General features: G+C 37.7%; 1 protein-coding gene across 1 annotated transcript in view; it reads left to right on the plus strand.

Moving 5' to 3' along the window:
- The window catches only part of LOC117431277 (heparan sulfate glucosamine 3-O-sulfotransferase 2), a 26942-nt gene extending 2129 nt beyond the window's left edge, over positions 1 to 24813 (plus strand). Inside the window, exon 2 of the mRNA XM_034052053.3 lies at positions 22602 to 24813. Within this exon, the coding sequence (XP_033907944.1) occupies positions 22602 to 23220 (619 nt within the window). The 3' untranslated portion in view covers positions 23221 to 24813. The remainder of the gene's footprint in view (positions 1 to 22601) is intronic.
- The last annotated feature ends 417 nt before the right edge of the window (positions 24814 to 25230 follow it).

Below are 25230 nucleotides of genomic sequence, written 5' to 3' on the forward strand. Positions count from 1 at the left end.
AAGACATCAGTCCTAAATACTCTTTGACTTGCATGGCAGTCACAGCTATTGTGAGGATGGAAATGCATCTCAGATACTCTTGTAATTTGTCAAACGCGGTGTCTTACATTGTTATTGTTATACTGAATCGAACTGGGAAGGGAACAATCCAACCTTAACCGCGCCTTAAACACAAACTAGAGCATTTGATAAGTGACGATTTGATTAGATGGTTTGGCACCAATGCAAGTACGAGGAAGGCTGCATATGCATAGACGGTGTGTATGTCTAACACCATACAGCACAGTACCATGAATACATCTATTTGGCTCGGATGTTTCACTGCTTATAATACACTATCTATAGTGTATCTGATCTTTTGATTTTGCACAGTATGCACAATAGTGGTCTGGAGCAGGTTAATGAGAGTAGTTTGGTAGATCCCCGGAGCTCATTTTTCTCCTTTATTGACCACAGATCTCCCTTCCTATGGTAATCAACAGATGATGTATGATAAAGGTTAAGAGTAGACATAATCTATCAGTGCTTAATGACAGCATCATCTGCTAGCGGGCTGTCTAATACATACACAATCTCATTTGCGCAAGGTAGTGTTTTATGATTTGAATACATTGCTGTACAAGATAGCCTTTAGGTGGGTCTGAAACAGAAGTGTTAGCGGTATAACATTATTCACGATTGCAATGAGAAGAGAGAAGCGAAATCTGCATGTTTTGTCATATTAATTTCGTGCATTCATTTTTTAACCCGCCAACCGAAGTTACAATTTCACGGCCCATAAAATGTGTTTTTCATCAAGCTACTTAATTATGTATGTAACCAATGCTGTATATTAAAACTTTAATATATAATTCATACTAGATGTGAAGGCAAGAACAAAACATGATTCCTTCTTATCGCCCCATAAATTGCCGTTTAAGTCAGAGGAATTCATATTATTAGCTCTCAGTTGCTGAGCTACCTATAGTAAGAAAGAAAATTAAATTCTGTGATTGTCCTGTACCTCTGAAAAAGTTGGAGAGTGATTAACCAGTCTTCAGTGTATCATGTCCAGTCATATGCAAATACAGTATATTCTGTTTGTGGTGTTCTTTCCAGACGTGCATATTAATTTGTCAGATCTAGCTACTTTGAACACTGCTCGTGGTAGCTTATTCACTGCAGATCAAATTTCAAACCACTTCTGTTTAGAATATTAACATCGAGACCTTAGTGTTCGTCATGGAAATTTTATTTGCACTCTTATTTATGCATTTTTCGTGGTAACACTTGTATACCCAGTTGAATATCTACAGCCAGGGATTCGTGCATAGCGTAGCGCCGATCTTGTTTTCGAGTAGTCGCGAGAGATGCTTTTTACTGTCGAGCAGACTGTCCTAAATCACACAGAACAGAATAATGAACTCAGCAGGGATGCGTTCACAAGCTTGAGGTTACAGGAACAGCTAGCCACAAAAAAGTGACAGGGAATTCTTATTAATTATGTTCTGTAGCACACCTCAATACTGCAAGCTCTTAATAAGAGAGGCGCGCAGCCTAACATTCTAGCTATTCCGTCTGAGTTTGTCCACCTGTCAATTTCATTAAAAAAAATACAGGTTTGCTGTGATATGAGCAGATAGATCTAGGGCTCCGGCAGCACTGTATAAAACTGTGCAGCAATCTCTTACTTTACTTTCCATACCATAGGTTCCGATTAGCTACAACACATTGTACATTCCACAGACAGGGGGCGCTATGTGGCAATAATAATAATAATAATAATAATAATAATAATAATAATAATAATAATAATAATAATAATAATAATAATGACGTGCGCACCTATTGCAAAGTATGCACGATTAAAACTGTGTGTACATTTTTGTGTATGTGGTTTCTTTAAAACTGTTATAAAATTGCGTGGTCAAACCGAATGCTAAGACCCGTGGAAAAATATCCCACAATCACAGTGGTTGGAGCACATGATCTGATTTCCATTTGTAACCATCTCATATTCATTTTACAGGTGCAGTGATTTGCAATTTTGTTTTAAACAGTATGTGGCTCTATCCCTTTGTATTATCTTATATAAAACTCTTAGACCACACTGAGATATGGAACTGTGACTGCACAAATTAAGACACAAGAAAACAGAACAGCTCACTGTTCATCTCAAACATAGAACATTTTCATCAGACTTCCATATACATTCAGTTCTAGGAGATTACGCCAATAATAGAATACAATGTGCATTTCAGCTTTATTGATTTTACAGACGTGAAAGGCATTACATTCGCAGGCACTGGGCTTCTGCCGGGCAGTGGTTAGATTCACAGCAGGGCCTTTTAGCCAATGCTGTAATGGTGAGTACCAGCCCAGTCTGCCATAATTGGCTCAAAGGGAAAAGCAACTCATAAATAGTTTCTCTGAAGGGTTAGATATGGAGGACTCGAGGATGTTTTGCATTTAACTGGAAATGTAGGACACCCCACCAAGTGATATGATTAGCCCAGAACCTTGTGTGCATTATTAATTAACTGCTTTTACTTCAAAGCAAGACAAGACAATCTAGAGCAGGATTTACAATTCCCATTAACAGAAAAAATAAGTGCCTGTGTAGTGAAGCCGTAAACTGGCCTTGCAAAGGATTCAGCATGCTCTGTGCTCTGTACTCATCCCACTGTAGTTTATATACTTTTACCAGTTTATTTTTAGGTTTTCTGACTGTCTGAATTTAGTTAATATTACCAAAATACAATTATTTCAAGTGGTCCATAATTACTTGGCTCCCTACTCACTTCCAGCAAACTGAACATATTTGAACAATATAAAATAAATGATGACCTAAAACATGTGTTATTGTTATGAGCAGGATGCTGTTAAATGATGTCGAGTTGCCCTCATTCGGTCTATTCATTATTGATTGCTTGCAGTGATAGCCGCAGCAGTGAATGCAATTCTTCAATGCAGCGCGAGAATCAGTGTCAGGCATTCATCCTGCAACATGCTTGCATTTGGGTTTATTACCAGTGTTGCAATGGCTTCAATCAGGTACTTCAATCTGCATTGTTCTCTGTTTTGTTTAAAGGATGAATTATACTTAAATGACAGTGTCAAAGAATACTTTTGGGACGGATTTGTACTTTTTAATCACAAGTTCCTGTAAAGTACTACGTTTCTGAAGGTATTTCAATGCAATTGTCTGCAGTCGACTGTTTTCACAGATTAGCGCTAAACTATATAATGTTGCAATGTAAAAATGTATTTCTGAAGATATTTCAGAACCATTGTCTTTAATTGAGAATTGGATTTTATCACTGGTTTTATAGACTTGGATTAGCACTAATGTTCGATTATTTCATATAAGGTCTCTGGCTAAAGATTCTAAAAGGGTTCCTTTTTGAAGACAGATGAATCCAGTGCTGATGCTATGTGTTAGAACATGAAAGTAGCGTTTTATAGGACTGCATTATAGCAGCCCCCCCCCCACCCCCACCCTTGTGTTTTCGTAGACGAATGCATGCTCTGTGTTTTATTTAGCCTATGACAGTGTGCTGAAGTATTCTATACAGCAAGGCTTCACGTTGTTTAAGTACTTAGGCTTTCAGTTTTCATTGATTGAAGTGCAACATGATCCGAGTTGGAAAAGCAAGGCCACTACTCTGAATCTTCTCCTCAGACGGTTTCCAGGCAACCGTTAAAGTCTGATGACTTTCTTTCATAAAACAGCAAACACTGAGCATGGTGTTAGAAAATGTAATGTTACGTTTTTATGAGCCTCAGGTTACAGAACAATCTTGTAGAAATACTGCATTCTGACGAATGCCCCTGTATAGGTATTTGCTGTGTAAAATCACCCCCAGGTATAAAGACTGTTGACTATATACTGCAGACTGGTTTAAATGTGTGTATAGGCCTCAAACAGTTTCAGAAGTTGTTTATTTTCTAAGCCCTATTAAAAACCTGCTTTAAGTTTTAGTTTAGTACAGCTTTACACTGTGACCATCCTGCCCTGATTTGCAGCAATAGTGAAGATGAATATAATGTACATTTAAATTGTCGTCTTTAAAATGTTTTACCTAACAGGTTAAAACAATTGAAAATGCGATTTCTATATAGCGTGCAATACTGGATGCCGCGTACTCCAAGAACAAAATGGTACATTTGTGGAGATCTGTTTTGAATGCACAGCATACCAACCTGACACATGTATGAATGCAGTGCTTGCAAGGGTGTTTCAATAGCTGTATAACCTTTGCTCTAGTATGCTAATGCCAAGGTCGTGTTCACGAGTATTTTTCCATAATAGAACTAAAAGTTAGAGGGTTTTTTAGATACTTCCTCTTTTCCTTTGGGTCCAAATGAGTCATGCCAGAGTGAGCTTTCATGCTTCCAGCAATCAACAAGGAAACAAGTGCTGCTAGTTAAGACTTCCCAATTTCTAATATATATATATATATATATATATATATATATATATATATATATATATATATATATATATATATATGACATGGCATATATGTCATTGTTGTTTAACTCTGCATAGACATTAATATAGAAAGTGCCTTATGGTTGCCATCTCTTTTTGAAAAAGTTTTGCTGTGCATGAATGCCTTCAAGATATATATACATATTATTACTTTTTTCTATTCAAAAAAATGGTCTACTTTCCAAAAATGGGTCTATCGTTGGGATACAATATAAATACAGATTTCTAAAGTGTTCTTTTTTCATTCAATATTTAAACTTCTTTTCCGATTTTCATTCATTCAGAACGCTTTCAACTTAACAGACACTCACAATGAGAAGACCCCTCAGTACATTTTAGAACAGTGCAGTACTTGGGCTCAGGAGATCTATAATACTTGATGTTTTATTGAAACAGTCGACCTGGGTGTATTTGAGGTATAATATCTCCATCTATTGTTTTAAAACCTACGCCTTTGATCTACACGCTGTATATAAATATAATCAGAGCTTCAATTTGTTATATTTCGTATATATATATATATATATATATATATATATATATATATATATATATATATATATATATACAGTATGTGTGTGTGTGTGTTTATATATAATATATATAGCTAGATAGCTAGATAGATAGCTAGGTAGATAGCCAGATAGATAGATAGTTAGATAGATAGATAGATAGATAGATAGATAGATAGATAGATAGATAGATAGATAGATAGATGTACGGTACATTCAAACAGTTTGAGAAGTTTTTTCTTCTGAATCGCTTTAGCGTTAATGAGCACTTACCAAGATTCCGTGTGCGTGAAATGTGACACAATCTATCATTTCAATACCAGACATCATTCAGGGTAATTTATAGACACGGAAAAATGCATGCATACAAATTATCGTAATTGTCCCACAAATACTTTGACAGCCATAAATGATGAATTCATAATTAATGATACTTTTCTCAGTAGCTTCCTTATCCTGGTCTAATGAACTCTTTGTATTAATTTGGAAGCACCTAAGATAGGACTGGCTCTGTGGCTGCAGACCCACGGATTTAACCGTGCCACTGAACATTCGCTCTGTTGGAGAGCTGACAGCCCTAGCATTAAAAATCCAGTTAATGCCCATTTCGTTCCCTGTCCTCGAATTAGAGAAACTGTTTAACACAATGCATGTGTTACTTTAAGCACACACCGGGCAGCTCTGTATTGTTCATTGTCTCAGTGGCCTGCGTCAGTGATTTTCATGATTGATTTAGCAAAATGAGCCAACATCCAGGAACCGTTTACTCATCACCTCTCTCTGTTAGCCTATTGTGATATTGTGGACTTCTAGTGGAAGTTTTAATGGGAACTGGTGGTTTAGTGATAATGCCACTGTCCAATAGAAACGGTCATTAAATGTAAATGATTATTTTACTCTTATCGAATGATCTTTAATGGCAATGTATATCGTTTTGAACTTAGCACAAGTGGAACAACAGTGGAATGAGTGTATGGTGCCACAGTGCTAACATTATGCACAGCATATACCAATGCTATGACAAGGGGACGAACCAGTAAACTGGTGTTAATGCATTGTGGTACATGGGTCTGTACAAGGGTTCATTTGGGTAACTGTTTAATACTTTTTCCAAATACATTGTGTTGCCATAGCTGGTAATATTGTGGTTTGTTAATGGTTCCACTAAGATTCCACTTGCATTATCTCTAAGGACCAGAGACCAAGACAATGGAAACTTTATTTTTGGTTTGTTTTTAAATACGTTAAAGAAACCAATAAGTACATCATTTAAAATTGCATTTGATACTTTAAAGTAGATTTATTCTCCCATTTTTTGGTAAATTTGCCTGGCGAAATGTTTGACACTACCCTCATTGTCCTAAGCATAAAAAAGACACAGGATTACATAGGCTTTCATGTAATACCTAGGCCAAGTGCCATGGATCAACTGTGAAAACCCTTTTTACACAAAGCACAACATGAGCCAACATTTGCTTAACAGCTTAAGCACACAGTGTATTCTCCTCAGTTGCAGACCCAGACCACTATTGTAATGACATGCAAGATTTGAATACATTTTTTTTTCAAGGAGATTGTGTGTGTGTGTGGGGGGGGGGGGGGGGGGGGGCAAGTATTACTATCAATGTGCGGACAACAGTATAGAAAATGTCCCCACAAAGATAGTAACTCCTGAAAAAATGGTGTTGTGAGGATGTCCCCATTTTGTAAAACACCTTTTTAAGAACTAAATATGCCTTCAAAATTTAGTTTGTTGTTGTTTGTTGTGCAGAGTTAGAAATAGTAAATAAAAATAAAGTGCGAGTCAATGAGAAGTCTCCCCAAATATAGGAATGCAAATGTGTGTGCGTGCGTGTGTGCGTGCGTGGGTGCGTGCGTGTGTGTGTGTGCGTGTGTGTGTGTGTGCGTGCGTGTGTGTGTGTGTGTGTGTTTTACAGACATCAAAGGAGCACAACTGGAAAGAGAGGGACTGTTTCTTTAATGCGGGAGAGATGTACGGGCCACAGCATGCCTGAAGGCAAATAAGAACTAAATTAATAATTCAGAGCAGAGAGACAGGGAGAGGTAGTGAATAGTTAACCGTTCTAGCACTGACTGTCATATTTATACTACTGTATTAAGGGTGCATAAATTAAAGATGCCGTTTCTTTTTTCTTTTTAATTAGGGGTTCTTGTAGGGGAATTAGAGTTACAACTCTCTCAGAGAGGCAAAAGGCAACTACAAGCACGATATGAACATTTTATATTTTATTAGTTAAGTTGGAAGCGATATTAAAGATGTTCTGCTTTTATTGTTGCCATTTTAAAGGAATATACATTTTATATGCAGAACATGCTGTTTAAAGTCTTTACATTAGACCGATGAAGCAAGCGTTCATTTTAGCAGGTTTTTTTTTTTGTTGTTGTTGGCTGAAGTATTCTTGGCACTAAGTTCATACACACTCAAGGAATGTGTTACACATTCATTTATAGCTGATGAATGGGAATATTTACAAGGCAGATTCACCAATTGTCTAACACCGTTAAAACCCATCCTGTACATTCCCCAGGGGAAAACTTTACATATGCAGTTTTAAGAAGGATACAAATCCAACTTTTCCCAAATCAAAAACAATATTTGTCAGGCGCCTGGGAACGTAGCACCAGAAGAGATAATCAGAACAGGTGACATGGAACAAATTAGAAATACAATATCCAGCAAGTTGTTTTTCAAGATTGAAACTCTATAAGCACGTCAATGCAAACACTTCTATGCACAACACACAATGAACAGAGGGAGGTACAGTTTAGTGCCAACAATATGAAGTATGAATATGTACGAGTTTTAAAAATCTCCAATACTTGCAGGGTACAGAGCACTCCTGCACTGCATTTCATAGGCTGACTGTCCCATCCATTGTCCCAACCCTTCAAAATGCCAGAGACAGCTGTAACCAGTCTGCAAACCCCTAAAGGATTATTAAATCTCTTTCTCAAAGCAATCATGGATAGCAACCCATCATCCTCACCATACTGTTCAAACCATATGCCCTAATGTACAATGACTCAAGGTATTTACAGTGTCACCCATAACTAGTAAAAGCCAGTGCGCTGAAATTGGTCCTATAAATCTTCCACTGATAAGCTCTCCCATTTCAGATAACTATGCAAATATAGGAAAATACGAAAAGATCTATAAATAGGAATTTACAAATATATACGCACAGTTATGGCCAAAAGTTTTGCATCACCCTATAGAATTAACTAATTTAGCTTCATAAAGTCGAATGAAATATATATATATATATATATATATATATATATATATATATCTTCAGCCTTTTTCAATCCACTGCTGGATGAAGGCCTCCCCAAGATTCTTCCACAAAAGCTCTGGTGAGTGACCCTTCCAAGCTTTCACAGCATGGTTGAACCTGCCAGAGTCAGGGGACCCCGCTGTACTTCGTCTTGAGAACTCGTTGTCACCCTCCTGCCACTCTGAGGCAGTGAAAGTTGGACTTCAGGAAGGTATATATATATATATTTCAAGTTGGCTGAGTTTTTATTTTTTTGCCAGCGTCTTATCACGCCAAAGGAGGGATGATCAATTTCTACTTACATTCACCTCAATAAAAAACAGCAAGATGTAGCCCTGCAGGATTGCAATCAAACAAAAATCTATAAATGTGTCAGTCACTCTCACAACACGCTACATTCTTTGCTAAAGCACAGATTAAAAGCAGCCTGTGGTTTCCAAAGAAACACCTCAGGTTTGCTTTTGCGTCCCAGATTACATGAACCTGTTCCTGTTAAGAAAATACCCAAACCACTGACAGGAGCCCCACGTCCATCAGCTTACATTAATGTACCAGAAAATCAGACTGTGGAGAGCTCTAAACCCATTGTGTGTGGCCAGGCTTTGAAATGAATAAGATATCCATTAGCTGTCTCTCACAAAACCTTAGCAGAAGTTAGTGGAGCTGTGCTAGACAGGTCTAAATGAGTCCATTTTTTGCTGTGATATTTTGTTGGTGATATGTCTAACATGTTCACGTAATCATGTTTGTAATAACTTGTAGTATTGCCGTTATTTCTATTGCATTTGGGATTTTTCATGTGCATGGCAATGACTAAATAGCATATGAATCTGCAACAGTGTTTCAAAATGATCCTGCGGTTGAAAGAGTTAAGCAGGTTTTAATTCTGTTGGGATCAAACTGCACTTACCTGGTGAAGGCCACTGCAGCTGATAAGTGATACAGTGGGGATTTGCATCATCTTGGATTTCTTGAATATATTGCAAATAAAAAAAAAAGAGATGACTGGGATTTTGGTATTAAAAACAGTATCTGGAAAGCAATATGAAATTGAGAAAACCATGTAAAAATTCGACAACCACTGATTGAAAACATCACAGATGAGCAGTGACATTGGTTACACTTTATATTACAGTAATGCAATAATAGGGGTTCGATGAAAAAGCTAGAAGTGGCTTACTAATGTTTCTGGGATGCAGCCAGGGTTATTGTTAGAGCCTGGTCCCTGTCAATGTATGTACACAGAGATAGAGCGAGACACGTACATCTATCATTCCTCTCGTAGCAGGATCATTGCCTCATAAGAAAAGAAAATGTAAAAAACAAAATTAAAAAAAAAGAACTCAGAGTAACCTTTTTTCTATTCCAGAGGCATTCGGTACAGTTTGCAGCAGGTAATACTTCAATTACAGAGGAGAGATCCTGGCGCATGCAGCAGCAGGGTGCCTGTGCAGTAGTGAGCAGATTTCACTAAAAGATACTGTATTGGATAGTGTGCGACTGAGGAAGCTAGATATTTCTATAGAGATAAAAATAAACCAAGTCAGTGATTTTCAACTCAGACTGCTGCCGTGTGTTTCATATCAGATGTAATATTTGAAAGAGGGTGGGAAAAAATGGAAAGATCACAGAGTTGCAATCTGTTAAACCAAAGAAAAATGTAATGCAAACATTTTAGTTTATTATTATTTATTTCTTAGCAGATGCCCTTCCAGGGCAACTTACAATTGTTACAAGATATCACATTATTTTTACATACAATTACATTATTATTATTTATTTTTTTTACATACAATTACTCATTTATACAGTTGGGATTTTACTGGAGCAATTTAGGTAAAGTACCTTGCTCAAGGGTACAACAGCGGTGTTCCCTGCCTGGGATTGAACCCACAACCCTCTGGTCAGGAGTCCAGATCCCTAACCACTACTCCACACTGCTGCCCCGTTTATTAACATTTAATCTAAAATAGCAATTACAACTTTAAAGATTTTTCTGCATATTTTGAGCATTGTTAACTAACAGATAATGTATCCCTTATCCATAGTTAGTGACTGGCAGTTAGGTGGAGGTGGAGAGCTACCTGTCACAAGGAGACTGTGTTTAGCTGTAACATACCTCTGCTGGACTGAGCTAATTAAGACCTGCTAGTAAGCCACAGAGAAAAGGAAGGCCTGAGGCACCAGCTTCCTTGGCTGTGTTAAGGGAACGTTCGGCATCTAAAGGCAGCATTGCCTACAGTCCTGTGTGTTTCTTCAGCACAATCCGTACTGCGACAGCCAACCGTTACACTGCTTCAGAAAGAATTACAACAAAACAAATTGGCGCCGAGGTGCAATCTGGAAGAGAGCTACAGATTGCAAGAGGTTCATCTTCTGGTGGACAAAGTTGGTACTTTATACTGAAACTAGCAATAGTGAGAAAAATGTATGGTTGAACCCAGACTTTCGGTAAGCCATTGCTGACCATGGTTGTTACAATGACTGGTTTGTGATCAACTGCAGTTCTAAATGTTATGGTCTGACAATGCTTGTTTGTGATAGTTAAACACTATGTGCCTACAATATGTAACATGGTTGAGAAATGTTTATATATATATATATATATATATATATATATATATATATATATATATATATATATATATATATAGGGAAAGGTTGAACGCGTTAAGAGTTAATGCTTTAATCCCTGAATACAAATGTTGTAACAGGGTTTAAACATACTGTGAAGTGTATTATTTACACAGAATATAAAGATGTGAAGACTAGTCTGCTGGCAGATATTTCAGTTTACTTTGTGATTAATCTTTTCCAATCACAGGGCTTCTGTTGTCTCAGCAAGTTGAAGCTCGCAGCCAGTGATCCGGGAGAGTTAATTGGAAATTTCCAGTTTCATTTTTCTAATTTATTGTAATGGATTGTTTCATTTTTCATAATTGATTGGAGCAGGTGACTTCATTTGTCAAATACACGGATTTAATGGCCACGGTAATGAAAGTGTAACAAGTATGAAGATGTTCCATTAATGTAACAACAGCTTTACCAATTTCTGTTAATAGCAAACAGTTATGAAGCCATCTAGCCCTGATTGATTGTGAAAACTTGGTGATTGAGTGAGGGAAGAGTACTTTTCTCCGGCAGTAAATTAGAACAATTTGACATACTTTATCCAACAAGAAACATTCTCCTTCATAACATAACCTCCCTGCAAATTAGAATCTCTTTCATTTGTATTCATTCAACAGGAATGCATGTTTCCAGCGCATATAGCACGAGTGATACTTAGGAAACAGTAACAAAGCAATAGGGAAGAAATGATCTTACACCCACTTACTAGAGGTAATAATTCATGAGTTCTTCACAAAGATTGCAAAGCTTAAGATATTTTTTTTTTTTGCACGTCAGAAGGTCTTACCAGGGTGGCTATACCTGGCATTGGCTTGTAAATCCCCTTGTTTGCAAGAGATGTGAATCTACAAATCTCTAATCAAGTGAGGAGACAACTTAATCTCATCCTTAAGCAGCATAAGCTGGAACAGTGGCAGCGCTAGGATTGCATGTGCTCTCCTATATAAAAACAAAAGTTATAGCATCAGATTACAGCAAAACAAAATGCTGGCAATGAGAGGGGACAGCCTCGCTGAACAGAGTTTATCCCATGCTTGTGCACTGTCTGCCCCCCCTCCCCGTTAAGATTTTTTTATGTGTGAGTACAATGCTTTTTTCCTTTCATCTTTCAGAGATTGAGCACACAGCCCAGTCGAGGGCTCAATATCCCTCACTCACCACTATGTGCTGCAGTTTATGCACAGGTGAGCCAGACGGTAAGAGACAAAATGAAACAAGCTCCCCGTAGTGGAAACGTGTGTTATCTATTCATGCCATCAACACCCTTTAAACCAGGCATCTCCAGGCTTTCACCTAACATGGATCCAGGTGTGGGGTATACACAATGCAAATGAAATGGGGATGTATAATATATATATATATATATATATATATATATATATATATATATAGTATATATAGTTTGGCAGCAGGTTTGCATTATAAAACTCCCCTGGACTCAAAGAGAATAAGTTATATCACTGGTTAAACTCCCCTGGACTCAAAGAGAATAAGTTATATCACTGTTCAGAGGTGCAACAAGAGGCATTTTTAATGTCTATCAAACCTCGATCCGTCCGTGTTGAATAACCGACAAGTTCAAGTTGAAGTCTGCTGCCAGACTTTTGAAGGCTTGGCATGGTTGCTTGGTGCCTAGGGAACCAGCACAGTGTTTAACAATCTCCCTAAACCGGTTTAATGGGCCTGTGTAATTTATCTTAACAGCATATGTCTAGTTTCACCTTGGTCAACAGACCGCCTTACAGCGGCATCAGGAGACTTGGCATTTAGCAGAACTTACACAGAGAAGCCCGGCAGAAATTTTACATTAGATTAACTGTTTACGAGGTGTGAATTGTAGGAGAGAGAGAGAGAGCTTCCTGCCTAATGAGCTGCTTTAGTGCCAGCGCTAATGCTGCCGCAGTGCTAAGGCGCTGGTTTCCAGCGAGCTCTGAAATCCATCAGGTTGGCAGGTACATAGGGGCTTGCTGGAGTGTAAATTAATCCGGAGGTCAATGGTTCGAGTCCCTGGTTCGTCCACATTGTAAGGCTGAGACACGCTTCCTGTTGCTGAAATATTTTACAGTGCCCAAGGGAAGTGAGTAAGTGGCAATTTTTTTTTTTTGGTTTAAGGACCTAAAGCCTTAAAATGCATGCCTGTGTACATTGTATAGCTTGATCACTGGACTAATCTCCATCATTCAGCCAGCTTTCAAGTGGCTCCTTCATCCCACTCTGCCTCTCTGAGGGCGTCTTGCAATTCACTGTTTCATTTCACTCTCCTGGTTTTCTGTTGACACAAAGTCAGTCATTTATTTATTTATTTTTATTTTTAGAATCTAGTTTCCGACCAATTTCATTTTCTTTTAAAATGTAAAAGCCCACAGTCTCCCTCCCACTTCCTTGAAATCGTATCAGTCATAAATGAGTTTCTGAGCGGAAACATGTTTTTATAGATGTGTCAATACCAGGGAAAGTGAAAAGTGGAATTTCTACCAGCAGAGTATAGATGTTTTGATGTACTTCAATTTTGCTTCCGTATATTGCCAGTCACATGCGGTAGAGAGGTATTGTACAGTATATGCTAGTTTGATATTTAGGGAGTCATAGACCTTTTATTTATATAAAAAATATGATATTAACCCCTTATACTGCTAAAAGCTCGTAGGGTCAATGCAGTGCTCTATGTTTTGTTTTGTTTGATAAGTGGGCATCGTGGAAAAACTGGTTCTTTAAAAAATTAAAATAAATGTTTGAATCTAATCCCAAGCAATAAGAAGATGGAAAGTGAGTACCGTATCCCATTGAATTATCCTGCCAAACACTGCATCTGCAATCTATAGCCGATCTTTGGGAGCATTGTCAAGTAGGGCTATCCTTTTCAAAAGCAGAAAACAGTGAAGGGGGCCCTACACGAAGCTGAGAGAGATATCTTTATCTTGTGGTGAATGCGTCTCTTTGGGAACTCGCTGCTCTATTTTATTGCTCTTTTGTGGTTGCTTTTAAGTCCCTTGAGCTCTCTCTGGCCTTGTGGCCCAGGTACATTGTGAAGCACTGGTCTGGAATAAAGGCGCTGACCTGCTAACAGCAGGGGGCTGAGCGGACAGCTTTCTTGTTTGCTGTGACTAATGTGATCATCTGGAGGGGGGGTGTTGTGCTGGATAGAAATGTGGTATTATTGAAAATGTCCATGGAAAATATAAAACATTTCAATAACTGCTTATAACTTAAACACGCTTACCTTTAAACAATAATAATACTAATACTACGACTACACTAATAATAATAATAATAATAATAATAATAATAATAATAATAATAATAATAATAATAATAATCACACTAAATAAGCATGCTTTAAAAAATTCAGCCTCATCAATATCTTTTTTTGTGCATGTTTTACCTTGCATAAAATACAGTACCACTCACCTTCAACCAATGAACAAAGTACTGCACATGGAAATAATTTATGGTGGCTACATCTTTTATTCTTACCCGTCTGTATGATGAAACAGAATACAGAGTCTGAATGGGAAACTGAGCAGATAGGTTGTCTTTTGGGTTGTTAGGTCTTGGGAGTAGAGTCTATATGAAATAGCAACTCCAAACAGTGCTGGTAAATAACAAGGTTTTCTTTTAGTTTTTCCCTGCTGCTTACTGAAGGAATCTCAGGAATAGAAAAGTTAGGCTCTGGTGTGCCTGCAGTTAAAGTAATATAGGAAACAACTGAGGCAGTAAAGTTCTGAGAAGAAAGATGGCAGGAGGGCTCTGAGCAGAGACTGGGAAGGCCCTGGTCAGAGGACTTTGAGAACAGCAGCAGTGTTTATTTGAAGATATTCAGACAAGTTATAATATCCTATTAAGTGTGCTGGGTTGGAAGATAAGCTTTTTGGAGAGAATTAACCACAATATAAATCAGTCTTGCCATAATTCAAAGGGCCGAGGTCACTTCAAGGCTGCATGGGGTCTTGGTTGACCTCCACCGACAGATTGGAAATTGAAGATCTTGGGCCAGACTGTCTAAGCATTTTAGCAAAACAAGAGTATTCCTTCTTAAAGGCAAATGTTGTGCAGTTCCAGATACCATGTAGGTCTCATTTACAATGCCGTTTTCTAAGACACACGTGGTTTTTTTTGGTCATGCTTTATTTTAAGGGCCTTTTTTTTAGTTAACTGTTAATAAACATTGTTCATTTTTAGCTGAGGGTCAGGGTTAGGGTTAATACAAACCTGATTTAATTTGCTAAACATTACTACAGTAGCAATTTGATCCGATCTGATCATCCATAGGGCTGGGTTGTTGGATTGATCATCCATAGGGCTCTGGTGTTTGATTGATCATCCATAGGGTTCTGGTGTTTGCAGTTTTAGCTGGCCTATTATAGATTATTAACTAACAGTTAACAGAAAATAAATAATGTACATTAACATGTTTATTAGCTCTTTGTTAACAGTTAATAAACAAAAAGAAACAGCCCTTAAAATCAAACATGACCTTTTTTATATAAAAATATTATCTTGTACCATACTAGGTTAAAGTAAAAAGATATTGGTTTGCATACCATACTTTCAGGTAGTCTTTTGGTTCGCAGCTGGGACGAGGGAAAGAATCTGGTTGGTTAATGACACAGGAAGGAAGTGGTTGAAGGGGTATGGACAATTGTCGTTGCAAGTTTTTGATGGGTCTAATTGATGGTTAAGGGAGCGTCTTGAGTGACAAGTGGCTTCCAGTTACAACGTTAATTACTGGCTAACACTTCAAGCCATTGACACACATCTAAGAAGAAGAATGGTTTGCTTGGAGGCAACACTTATAGGCCATGGGAATATGCATGGTATATTCTTTGGTGTGTTTTCTTTTAAGATTGTGAGTTGTTGTTTTGTTGTTGTTTGTTTGTCCATGCAGTTTAATCAGCAGGCAGTTGGTTCTCCTCAGAGGAATGGAGGGGAATAAAGTCACAGTTGGCCTGCAGTAATATTGATTAAGTTTTCATTTTGGTAACTCAAAGGGTTTTCCATGTGTGGCAGGCTCCAGGGAAATGTCACAATAGAATCCTTTTAAGCTCGCCTTAGGGGATTTTTAGATTGCAATGCTTAAAATACTGTACCCAGTGAAGCCGTCTAATTATATTCACTGCAGAATTTATTTCCTATATTTGTAAAAAATCTCATATATATACTGTTTTATAATGCAGTCGACTAACAGTATTTACGGCAACTGAGATCACAGATTGGAAAATAAAAGTTGAAGTCATTGGTTTAAAAATGCTAATATGATGTTTATTAATGGAATTCAGGCTATTCATTATTTTGATTACATTCCTCTGAAGAGATGAAGTCAGTATGAATACATTTTAGTAGCACAGTCCTATTTTTACAAAAGTACTTTCAAATTGGGGTTTAAAATGCTATATATATATATATATATATATATATATATATATATATATATATATATACAAATTGTGGTCATTAAGAGCCAAACAAAATAACAGAATAGCATCAGTACCATTGGCATCATATTGCATTATGCAGAGCCAATGAATCTACTGTAGTTTTGGGCGTGTTTTTTACTGTTTCCTCACTGTTTAACGCGGAAGCTCTTCGGAGCACGCCCACACTTTAGTTCAACATTGCAATCTATCTTTTCTTCAGACTTGATTCTCTCCCGTCACTTACATCATCATGACCTGTAAGAAATCAAGTACGATGGGTGTGATACAGTGTTTACATCCTCTATGCATCGTGAGTAGTTTAAAACCTGTAAAAGATCTACAAAAAAACAAACAAATACCGTACCTCTCGTTTTTCTGATTTCAAAACTGAAGTTTGCTTTGTTGTTAGCTTTGATACTTGTTATCTCCCTCCCTTTATAAAGCAGTACATTTTTTTAATAAGGGGGTTCGGATATGCATAGCAAACGTATTGGTTACTACAAATCTTGGGATGGTTTGACAGATTGCAAAGACAACTTTGCTGACAATTGTCTACCATATTCAGCTGTAAAAGTGATAGCTCAGCCCTGACTTCACTGTGAAATGATTTTAGTGGGACATTGTGGACCTTTGCTTTGGCAGGACAATTGCCCAGGCAGTAAATCACTAGCAACTACACTGCAGCAAAGCATTGTTCCATGCTGTCATATAATCCCTTGTTGTTTTAAATCACACAGTTATGCTTATATCTGCAATTAACATCCCACTAATGTACGGGGAGCTGTCATTGATCTAGTAAATAAGGGTGTACAGTGTGTGAAAAATGATTGCTTTGTTTAAATAAATGGGGCTCAGTGCTATATGTTTTAAAATGGTCAGAAAAGCTAACTGGAAGTAAGCTTAAAGTAGCAGCTGTTTTTCCTGTATACTGTACAGTACTTATAGAATACATCATATTAATATTTATTTTAATTAAGACATGGGGTTTTGTTTTTTGTTCCTACCAGGTTTATATTTTTGTAGCTTGAGTCCCATCACAATGTGGGATATTTCTTTCCTGAGGTATAAACCACAGTATATGTCCCTGTCTTGCAGTGGCGCACATATTAGACTAGTCTTTTCTATCTATAATTTCGTAATATAACTCAGCAGGCTGTAGAACAGACACTGATATGTTAAAAGAGATGCCAAAATATGAACGAAAAAAAGAATCTGCATCAGCTCTTCTGATGGAAAGTAACCTTTAGATTTTGTTTTATCTGAAGAACTCTCTAAATCCCAGCTCTCACATTGGATCAAATGAATGATTTCCATTTATAAACGTATTTGAACTTGTGTACTGGGGTATGTATTACTGCTCAGAAATTATGGCTTTGAGAGACGTTACCACCGATAAAGCTAGTGATTCATGTGAAATAAACATTTCACAAGGCCTCGTCAGTTTATAGAGTTATCTAGTGATGCATAAAATACTCCCGCAAAACCTGCTCCTTATTATTCCAGAATACAAATGCAAGTTTCTGGAGACAGTGTTAAAGGATATGCTGTAGGGTTTCAATAAGAATCTCCACTCTTTGTTGCTCTAATCACTCCTAAACATATGGGATATGTTTAGATTCCCCTTATAGACCCAAATGACTCCCACCGCCTTACAAATTTTAGCCATGCAATCGTAATTAAGAAAAAGAAAAGTGGTTCCTTTTTCAAATCGCTATGCACTGTGCTGTTGTAATAAAACCAGGTCCTGCATGCAGAATGTACTCACAGTATTACTCCTGAGGGTGACTGGTTTTTCAGCACCCCAACTGTTTCAAAGTCATTCCTTCCGCTGAACCTGGAGACACTGATCTATTACTGCGAGATCACGCCTCAGCCGGGAGGGAACTAATCAGATCATCCAGACTTTCAGGGTCCTGCTCGCACTGGCATGGGGTCATTTTTTTGAAAACAGGAACGTGAGATTTCCTGCGGCAGCTGTAAGCCGGATCACGCAGCTCAGTGAAGAGTCGGCATTGTGTGGAAGCTTGCAGCCTCTCACCCCGCAGCAGGTGCCTTCCAGAGGAGGGCTGGAGGCTTCACTGATTAAGGATTAAATGGTTTTCCTGCAGATCTGAACATAATCCAAGCTCTCGAGTGAAGTGCCTACGGTGAATAGGAACCCCCTAGTTATGCATGCCTGAAACCCATCTCCATGTCAGGGAACGCTTTTTAAAAATAAGATGTTTTTTAGTGGCATCCTAAAATAAAACACGCAACCCTAACCTGTAAAACGTCTTTGTATTGTAGATTGCATTGTCCTAGCTCATTAAGATCTTTTTTTAATCCCACTGTTTAATTTCCCCCTGCACTGATTCTTTTTTTTTTACATTTCTAATCTTCTTTCTTCTTGATTCATCTCCCCGCCTCCTGATTGCTTTTAGTTTCATGTCCATGTATTTGTCTCCCCTTCTTGGGTGCTCCCCGGGTCAGCAGTGGGATATTACAATTGCTCTGAACAGGCAGATCTGAAGTACCCATATCTTGTAATACTGTAGTATAGCATTGCAGTCCTCATATTACACTGTAGTGTTTTAGCCACTATTATGCAATATCCTTTTAGGTGAGCATTATGAAAAACGGAATGGCTAACAGTGCATGTGATTTTATATAAAAAAAAAAATACAAAATACAAAAAAAATCTATTTAAAATGCCTAGGAGGTAACTACTGTACTTTGATGATGATTACACCACAGATATAGTACAGGTATGTGTGTATATATAGAAAAAAAGTAATTGATAAACTAAAAACTCATTATTTTAACATGCTTCAATTACTTATTTTCTTCATCAAGTATTTCTTGTGATTGATGAGTAACCTGTTGGTTCCTGATTGTCCTTGGATAAAGAGCTGTTTGCTGTTTTCTTTCTCTCTCTCTCTCTCTCTCTCTCTCTCTCTCTCTCTCTCTCTCTCTCTCTCTCTCTCTCTCTCTCTCTCTCTCTCTCTCTCTCTCTCTCTCTCTCTCTTTCTCTCAGTATATATGGTACTACTTTGTTTAATAGTGGAGGTATGCTGTTCCTTCACCGGTTTCAACTTAAAGGAAACTCTGAATAAACTCCAAAACAGAACTTGTAAATTAGCTCTAGCACATGACAGCAGTGAAATGATGTGGCTGTGAGGCACTGCTCTCAAGCAGGCTTGTGTCTGAGAGAATTAGCACTGACTTCCTGACACGAGAGTCAAGTAAGACAGGAGGAACAGAACTTGTAATAAGTCTTTGCAGGTATGCTGTTTTTATAGTGTTGCAAAGGGACATTTTCAGAGAGCAGTGGTATTGTTAATCAATGTCACCATTTCATTTTTGCTTTTACCTTTTAACATTTGTAATTTTACGTGTTTTTTTTTTTTTCTTTTTAAAATCAGGAACATTTATCATAATGTTGATCTGAAAATGCTGACAATTATTGCAATGGTGGTAATGGTGGTATCCCTCATAAAAGTTTACCACAGTAAATTTGCAAAATAATTTTGCAATTTTCCCAGGCTTCTCTTGTGGTTTTACTATGTATTTACCATAGTTTACCTTGGTTTGCCATGTTTTTCAATATATTTTACCATACCTCTCTGGGAGTTACAGTGCTTACCTATGCTTTCACCATGGTACACGTGTATAAGGGATATCTATTGCCCTATTGATCCCAACACGGTGATTCCTAAGACATTATGCATTGGCAGAATGTTTATTGTGATTCTTCACTTAATACCTTGGATACTATCCAAAGAAAGAAGAGGAAAATAAGCCTCAAAACCATGCAATGTATAATAATGACATCAGGGGAGAAGCAGAGTATGACAGATACTAATACCCCCAGCCACAGGGCAAATCTCCTGTACATAATTCATGTCTGCCTTTCCAGGTGAATTGGGGAGGTACAGCCTTCATGCCTTCTTTGATATCCTTTATTAAAAATCAGCTCCTTGTTGACAGTCAGCAACTAACTTAGCTAAGGAGGGACTAAGTACTAGCTAAATGAATAAATACATACATAGGTAAAGCCCAGTCATGAATGAAGATCTGAAAGAAAGTGATTTATAGTATAGTGTAGTATAGGTTCTAGAAGATTACTCTAGAAGATTATTCTAGAACTATTCTTTATTACTGAAAAGTAACACAGACCGGAGTTTGGGATGCATGCAACTTACCTGAACTAAGTAACTTCATAGAAAGACTACCCAAGGATACATGATTAAATGGTTCCTGGGTCTGATGCTGAAAAATAAGTAAAAATGGACACACAGACATATCAGTGTATTACAGGATTTTACTGTTTTGTTTTTTTTATTGGAGTTCTGATTCCAATTTTTTAATAGTAAAATCCTGTTCTTGCCATTCTGTATTGGCAGGTCTAGATCATTCAATAAAACAGCTCCTAAAAATAATGTACCCTTATGTTTATAGCACTGCACTGTAGATATATCATGATTGGTTCTCCTGCCAATTAATAAACAATTGACCAAGCAGCAGATGCAAGTAATAAACAATGCACAAAGGGTTTTCCTGTGTGCGCTCCTGACATATTCCAATAAATATTTAAAGGCACTGACGCTTTTGGTTCCTGCCCCAGTTGACTCCGGGCTTAATGACCACACAATTTAAAGTTTGTGCTGCCTTTTCTCAGAAAATGTTTCCGTTCCTTACTGTAAATAATTGTTTCCCAGGAGATTCGCGTTGTCATGTTTCACAGTGCTGAGCAACAATAAATCACTCCCATCCCGAGGGTAGAAATATATCCAAGCCCGCAATCTATTAATGCGTTTAAAATGAAAGTAAAATAAACATGCAGGCAGCTAATATCAATTATTAAGCAATTAGCGCCCGTCAGGCGCTGCAAACACGCCTGCATGTCTAAAGCACAGCCTGAGTAAATTTGTTCTTTGAGAGGACAGCGCTTTCGGAACAACGGTTTCCCCCGAACTGTCCTCTAAAATGAAAATGCTTTCAGATCTGATAGCTAAGATGAATGTTCCAGCACGGTTCCTGGTCACCCTCTCTAAAGGAATGTCTATGTGTCAGTGAGAGAGGAGCTGTTTAGTGCAAACCCCATTTAAAAAGATGATTAATAAAACAACAGCATTGAAGGTTCTGTTTTATTTTACTGTTTCACTGCATAAAGAAAAAGCCCTCTACTGCAGTTTTTTACAGTATAGCAATAGATATCTACTGCTATGTGTTATGTTCTTCTTGTGTTCTTAAGACCAGGCTTAAAATAAACTAAATCAAGTAGACAGATGTGTATTACACTGTTGAAGGTCCTGACTTATCAATAGTTACCTAAACGTTTTCCATTATAATTTATGATTGGGTGTTTCAAGTTGGACTTTCACTGCTTTTTGATTTTCCCTGCACTCAAAAACCCAAGAATCTCAGCATGTCTTAATTTTAAAGTCTTATTTTCTCATTTAAAGAATGCATTGCAAACAGTTTTCATTAGTAAACGCTGAAACTGTGTGAGGAACCTGTTCCCTGCAGTAATTACATATTATAGCCAGTGTAGATCAAAGCTCTTTCAAAATGTTCTGTCTGGGAGCTTGGCTCGGAAATGCATGTTTGACAAATTGATTTGAGTTCAGAGACAAACTGGAAAATAAAAACATCAAGGTAACTTTGAGCTGAAAGCTTCTATGTGTGGCTAGGCTTTATTTGTTTTTTTCTCCAGAGCTAATCTTTTTCAGACTTGCATATTTAATGACAGATGGGCCCCCTGATGTAAACTAAATCATGGAGTGAATGGACAACAAGTTAAAGCCAAGAGCTTTGTTGTCAGGAGATTCTAGGTGTAATTTCCAGCTTAGTTGCTGTGGGGTGAAGAAAATTTGCACCTGATTTTAAGAACATAGAACATCGTTATGAAGGGTGTTATAAACAATAATAATAACGAGCATATTATGTATAATAACATGCTATACCAAAACTGTTATTAAGCATTAAGAACCAAAGATCTCTTAAGGAATCATTTTAAAACACAACATTCAACTTTGCACTTGTAGGATGTACAGTAATTTAAATGGTATTGTAATAAATCAAAGAAACAACACTTAAAACGTTACCACTGATGGCACTATGCAAAACCCCTATTAGAATATAAATAAAAAGTGTCAAAGGAATATAAATATTCACTTAACCTCCAGGGTCCTCACAGAGCTGTGTCTAAGTGAACTGCTACCAAGTGGAAAATAAATGGCACCGTGCAGCTGCAGTAACCCATGCTCATGTATTTCTTTGCCTCTTCCTGCAGGAGTCTAATGCCCCGTACTCTCGACACCCAGATCACCATGGAGAAGACCCCCAGCTACTTTGTCACCAAGGAGGCCCCCAAGCGGATCTCCAACCTGTCCAGAGATACCAAGCTGATAGTGGTGGTCCGCAACCCTGTGACCAGAGCCATCTCGGACTACACACAGACCCTCTCCAAGAAACCAGACATACCCAGTTTCGAGGACCTGGCCTTCAAGAACCGGAGCCTGGGGCTGGTGGATACCTCCTGGAACGCCATCCGCATCGGGATGTACGTCCTGCACCTGGAGAACTGGCTGCAGTACTTCCCCCTGTCCCAGATCCACTTCGTGAGCGGGGAGAGGCTCATCACCGACCCGGCCGGGGAACTGGGAAGAATCCAGGACTTCCTGGGCCTCAAAAGAATTGTGACCGACAAGCATTTCTACTTCAACAAAACAAAAGGGTTCCCCTGCTTGAAAAAGCCAGAGAGCAGCAGCTTACCCCGTTGCCTTGGCAAATCGAAAGGCAGAACTCACGTCCAGATAGACCAGGAGGTCATTGAGCAGCTCCGAGACTTTTATAGGCCCTATAACTTTAGATTTTATGAAATGGTTGGGCACAATTTTAGGTGGGACTAGTTTTGAGGGTACGTAGCTGTATGGTACAGAACAGTAAATTAAAATGACGTCTTCCATGCAGTCTGGATTATGTCACTTAGTCAAGGGCATAATTGCCGGCTCCCCACTATCATATATTAGGAGCCTTCTGGTGCAATATGTATTCAATAGTAATTGGCTGATGAATTATGATTAAGGCAACAGCGATTAGTTTATATTAACTAATGTAAAAACAAATTTAAAAATTAACTAAATAAAATATTCCAAAGGCATTTCAAATAACACTTCAGTGCATCACAGTAGCCCGTAATTCAAGGCGTAAAATTAAAGTGTGATTTTTTTGTATTATTATTATTCATTTATTTTTTTATCCAGAGATATATGTGACAGTACTAGATATTATTCTCATTCCTTCCTACCATATAGCATTGTAACATCATCTAAAGGAATCAATCATGTCTTCATTATTAATAATATTAATAACAGCAACAACAACAATGATATGTAGTTAACCAGTGACTCCTCCTGCCGTTATCACACCATCAGCACTGTATAGATCATTCAAGACTCAAAACGACAGGACTGAAATAAAAGAAGAACTGTGTAATTGCTTAATTTCTGACCTACTATACTAGGACTGCAAGCTTAAGTGCTTTTAAATGATTACCTTTTTGCTATATGAAGCGCTAATAAATAAACACGTACATAAATAAAGAAATATAACCATGCAAATGCTTGAAACAAATGTCAAACTTGATTGTATTGTAACAATATTTTGTCCTGTGAATAAAGCACAGATGTATGCTATGGCAATAGGTATTGCACCTGTTCTATTGTGTTGGGGTGGAAGGGGGTATGCAAATTAAAGAAGACATGTTGTAATATTTCTAAAGCAATGTATACAACAGATGTTGAGAGGGAATAACTTCATATTCGACACTCGTTGTAATTTGTAGATTTGGAACCCCAAGCTGTAGCATTCGGTAGGCTTTCTCAGGAGCTGTAAAAGAGTCTCTGTGATCTGCTGCACATGTCAAAGCCTGAAAAAGACTTGAACACAGCATGAAACTCACAAGTGAAAACTTCAGTATGTAGAAACAGATCAATCAAACCCCTAACTGCCCATGAAGCAGTAGAAATACGCCATCGTATTCGATATACTAATTCATATCTCACTCATTTTTTTCACCTTGCTCATACGCAAGCTCATCCTGTCTTTTAGAGCACACAGTAACTGCTGAGCACATCTGCTTGCGTTGCATTTATTTGCAGCAGACACTGAGCTCCGTCGGTGAGGTGCTGTGATTTTAACTAGAAATCCTTGTTGCATATATGCCTGTGACTACAGCAATTATTGTGTGGTGTCAGGGGTAATTTTAATGTGCAGGTCCAAATAGCCCAGCCCACCGTAAATACCATCGATGTTAACCACAGCCATATGTAAGAAGCGCATGATGAAAAAGGAGCCTTGAGGCACATCAGATACAGATAGAAAATGAAATGAAGAGCCACATTAATGAGATCAGCCTGATTCCATTTTCCAAAATACAGTATAAGCTTGACAATTGCCTAAAATATATATATATATACACTGTATAGCTCACGACTTCAAAGTTTTGCCTAAATTTGCAGAACAACAAAAAAAAAAGTTTTTCTATAAAACTGTAGCTGGTAATCTCAGATATATTCTCGGGGGAGAGCTACTGTATTGTAATGTTCAGACAAATGAAAGAGAAAGCTGCGTGACACCCTTAGGTTTTCACCTGCTTTTTCACCCGGAATCCAAATATATATATATATATATATATATATATATATATATATATGTATATTATCTTGCTTGTGAAATTCAAGCCCGCTTTGTGGTTTTATTACAGTACAATATATTACACGAGTGCATTATTATACAATTTACCTACCAGTAGCCAGACATCATTCTGCTGGTGTACTGTATTTAATGAACTTGCAATAACCCAGACTCAGGGGCATTGTTCTTGTAATGGGAATTTGTAGTAATAAACAAAATTTGTA

This window comes from Acipenser ruthenus, chromosome 22, assembly GCF_902713425.1.
Source record: "Acipenser ruthenus chromosome 22, fAciRut3.2 maternal haplotype, whole genome shotgun sequence".
In the NCBI taxonomy this organism is placed as follows: domain Eukaryota; kingdom Metazoa; phylum Chordata; class Actinopteri; order Acipenseriformes; family Acipenseridae; genus Acipenser; species Acipenser ruthenus.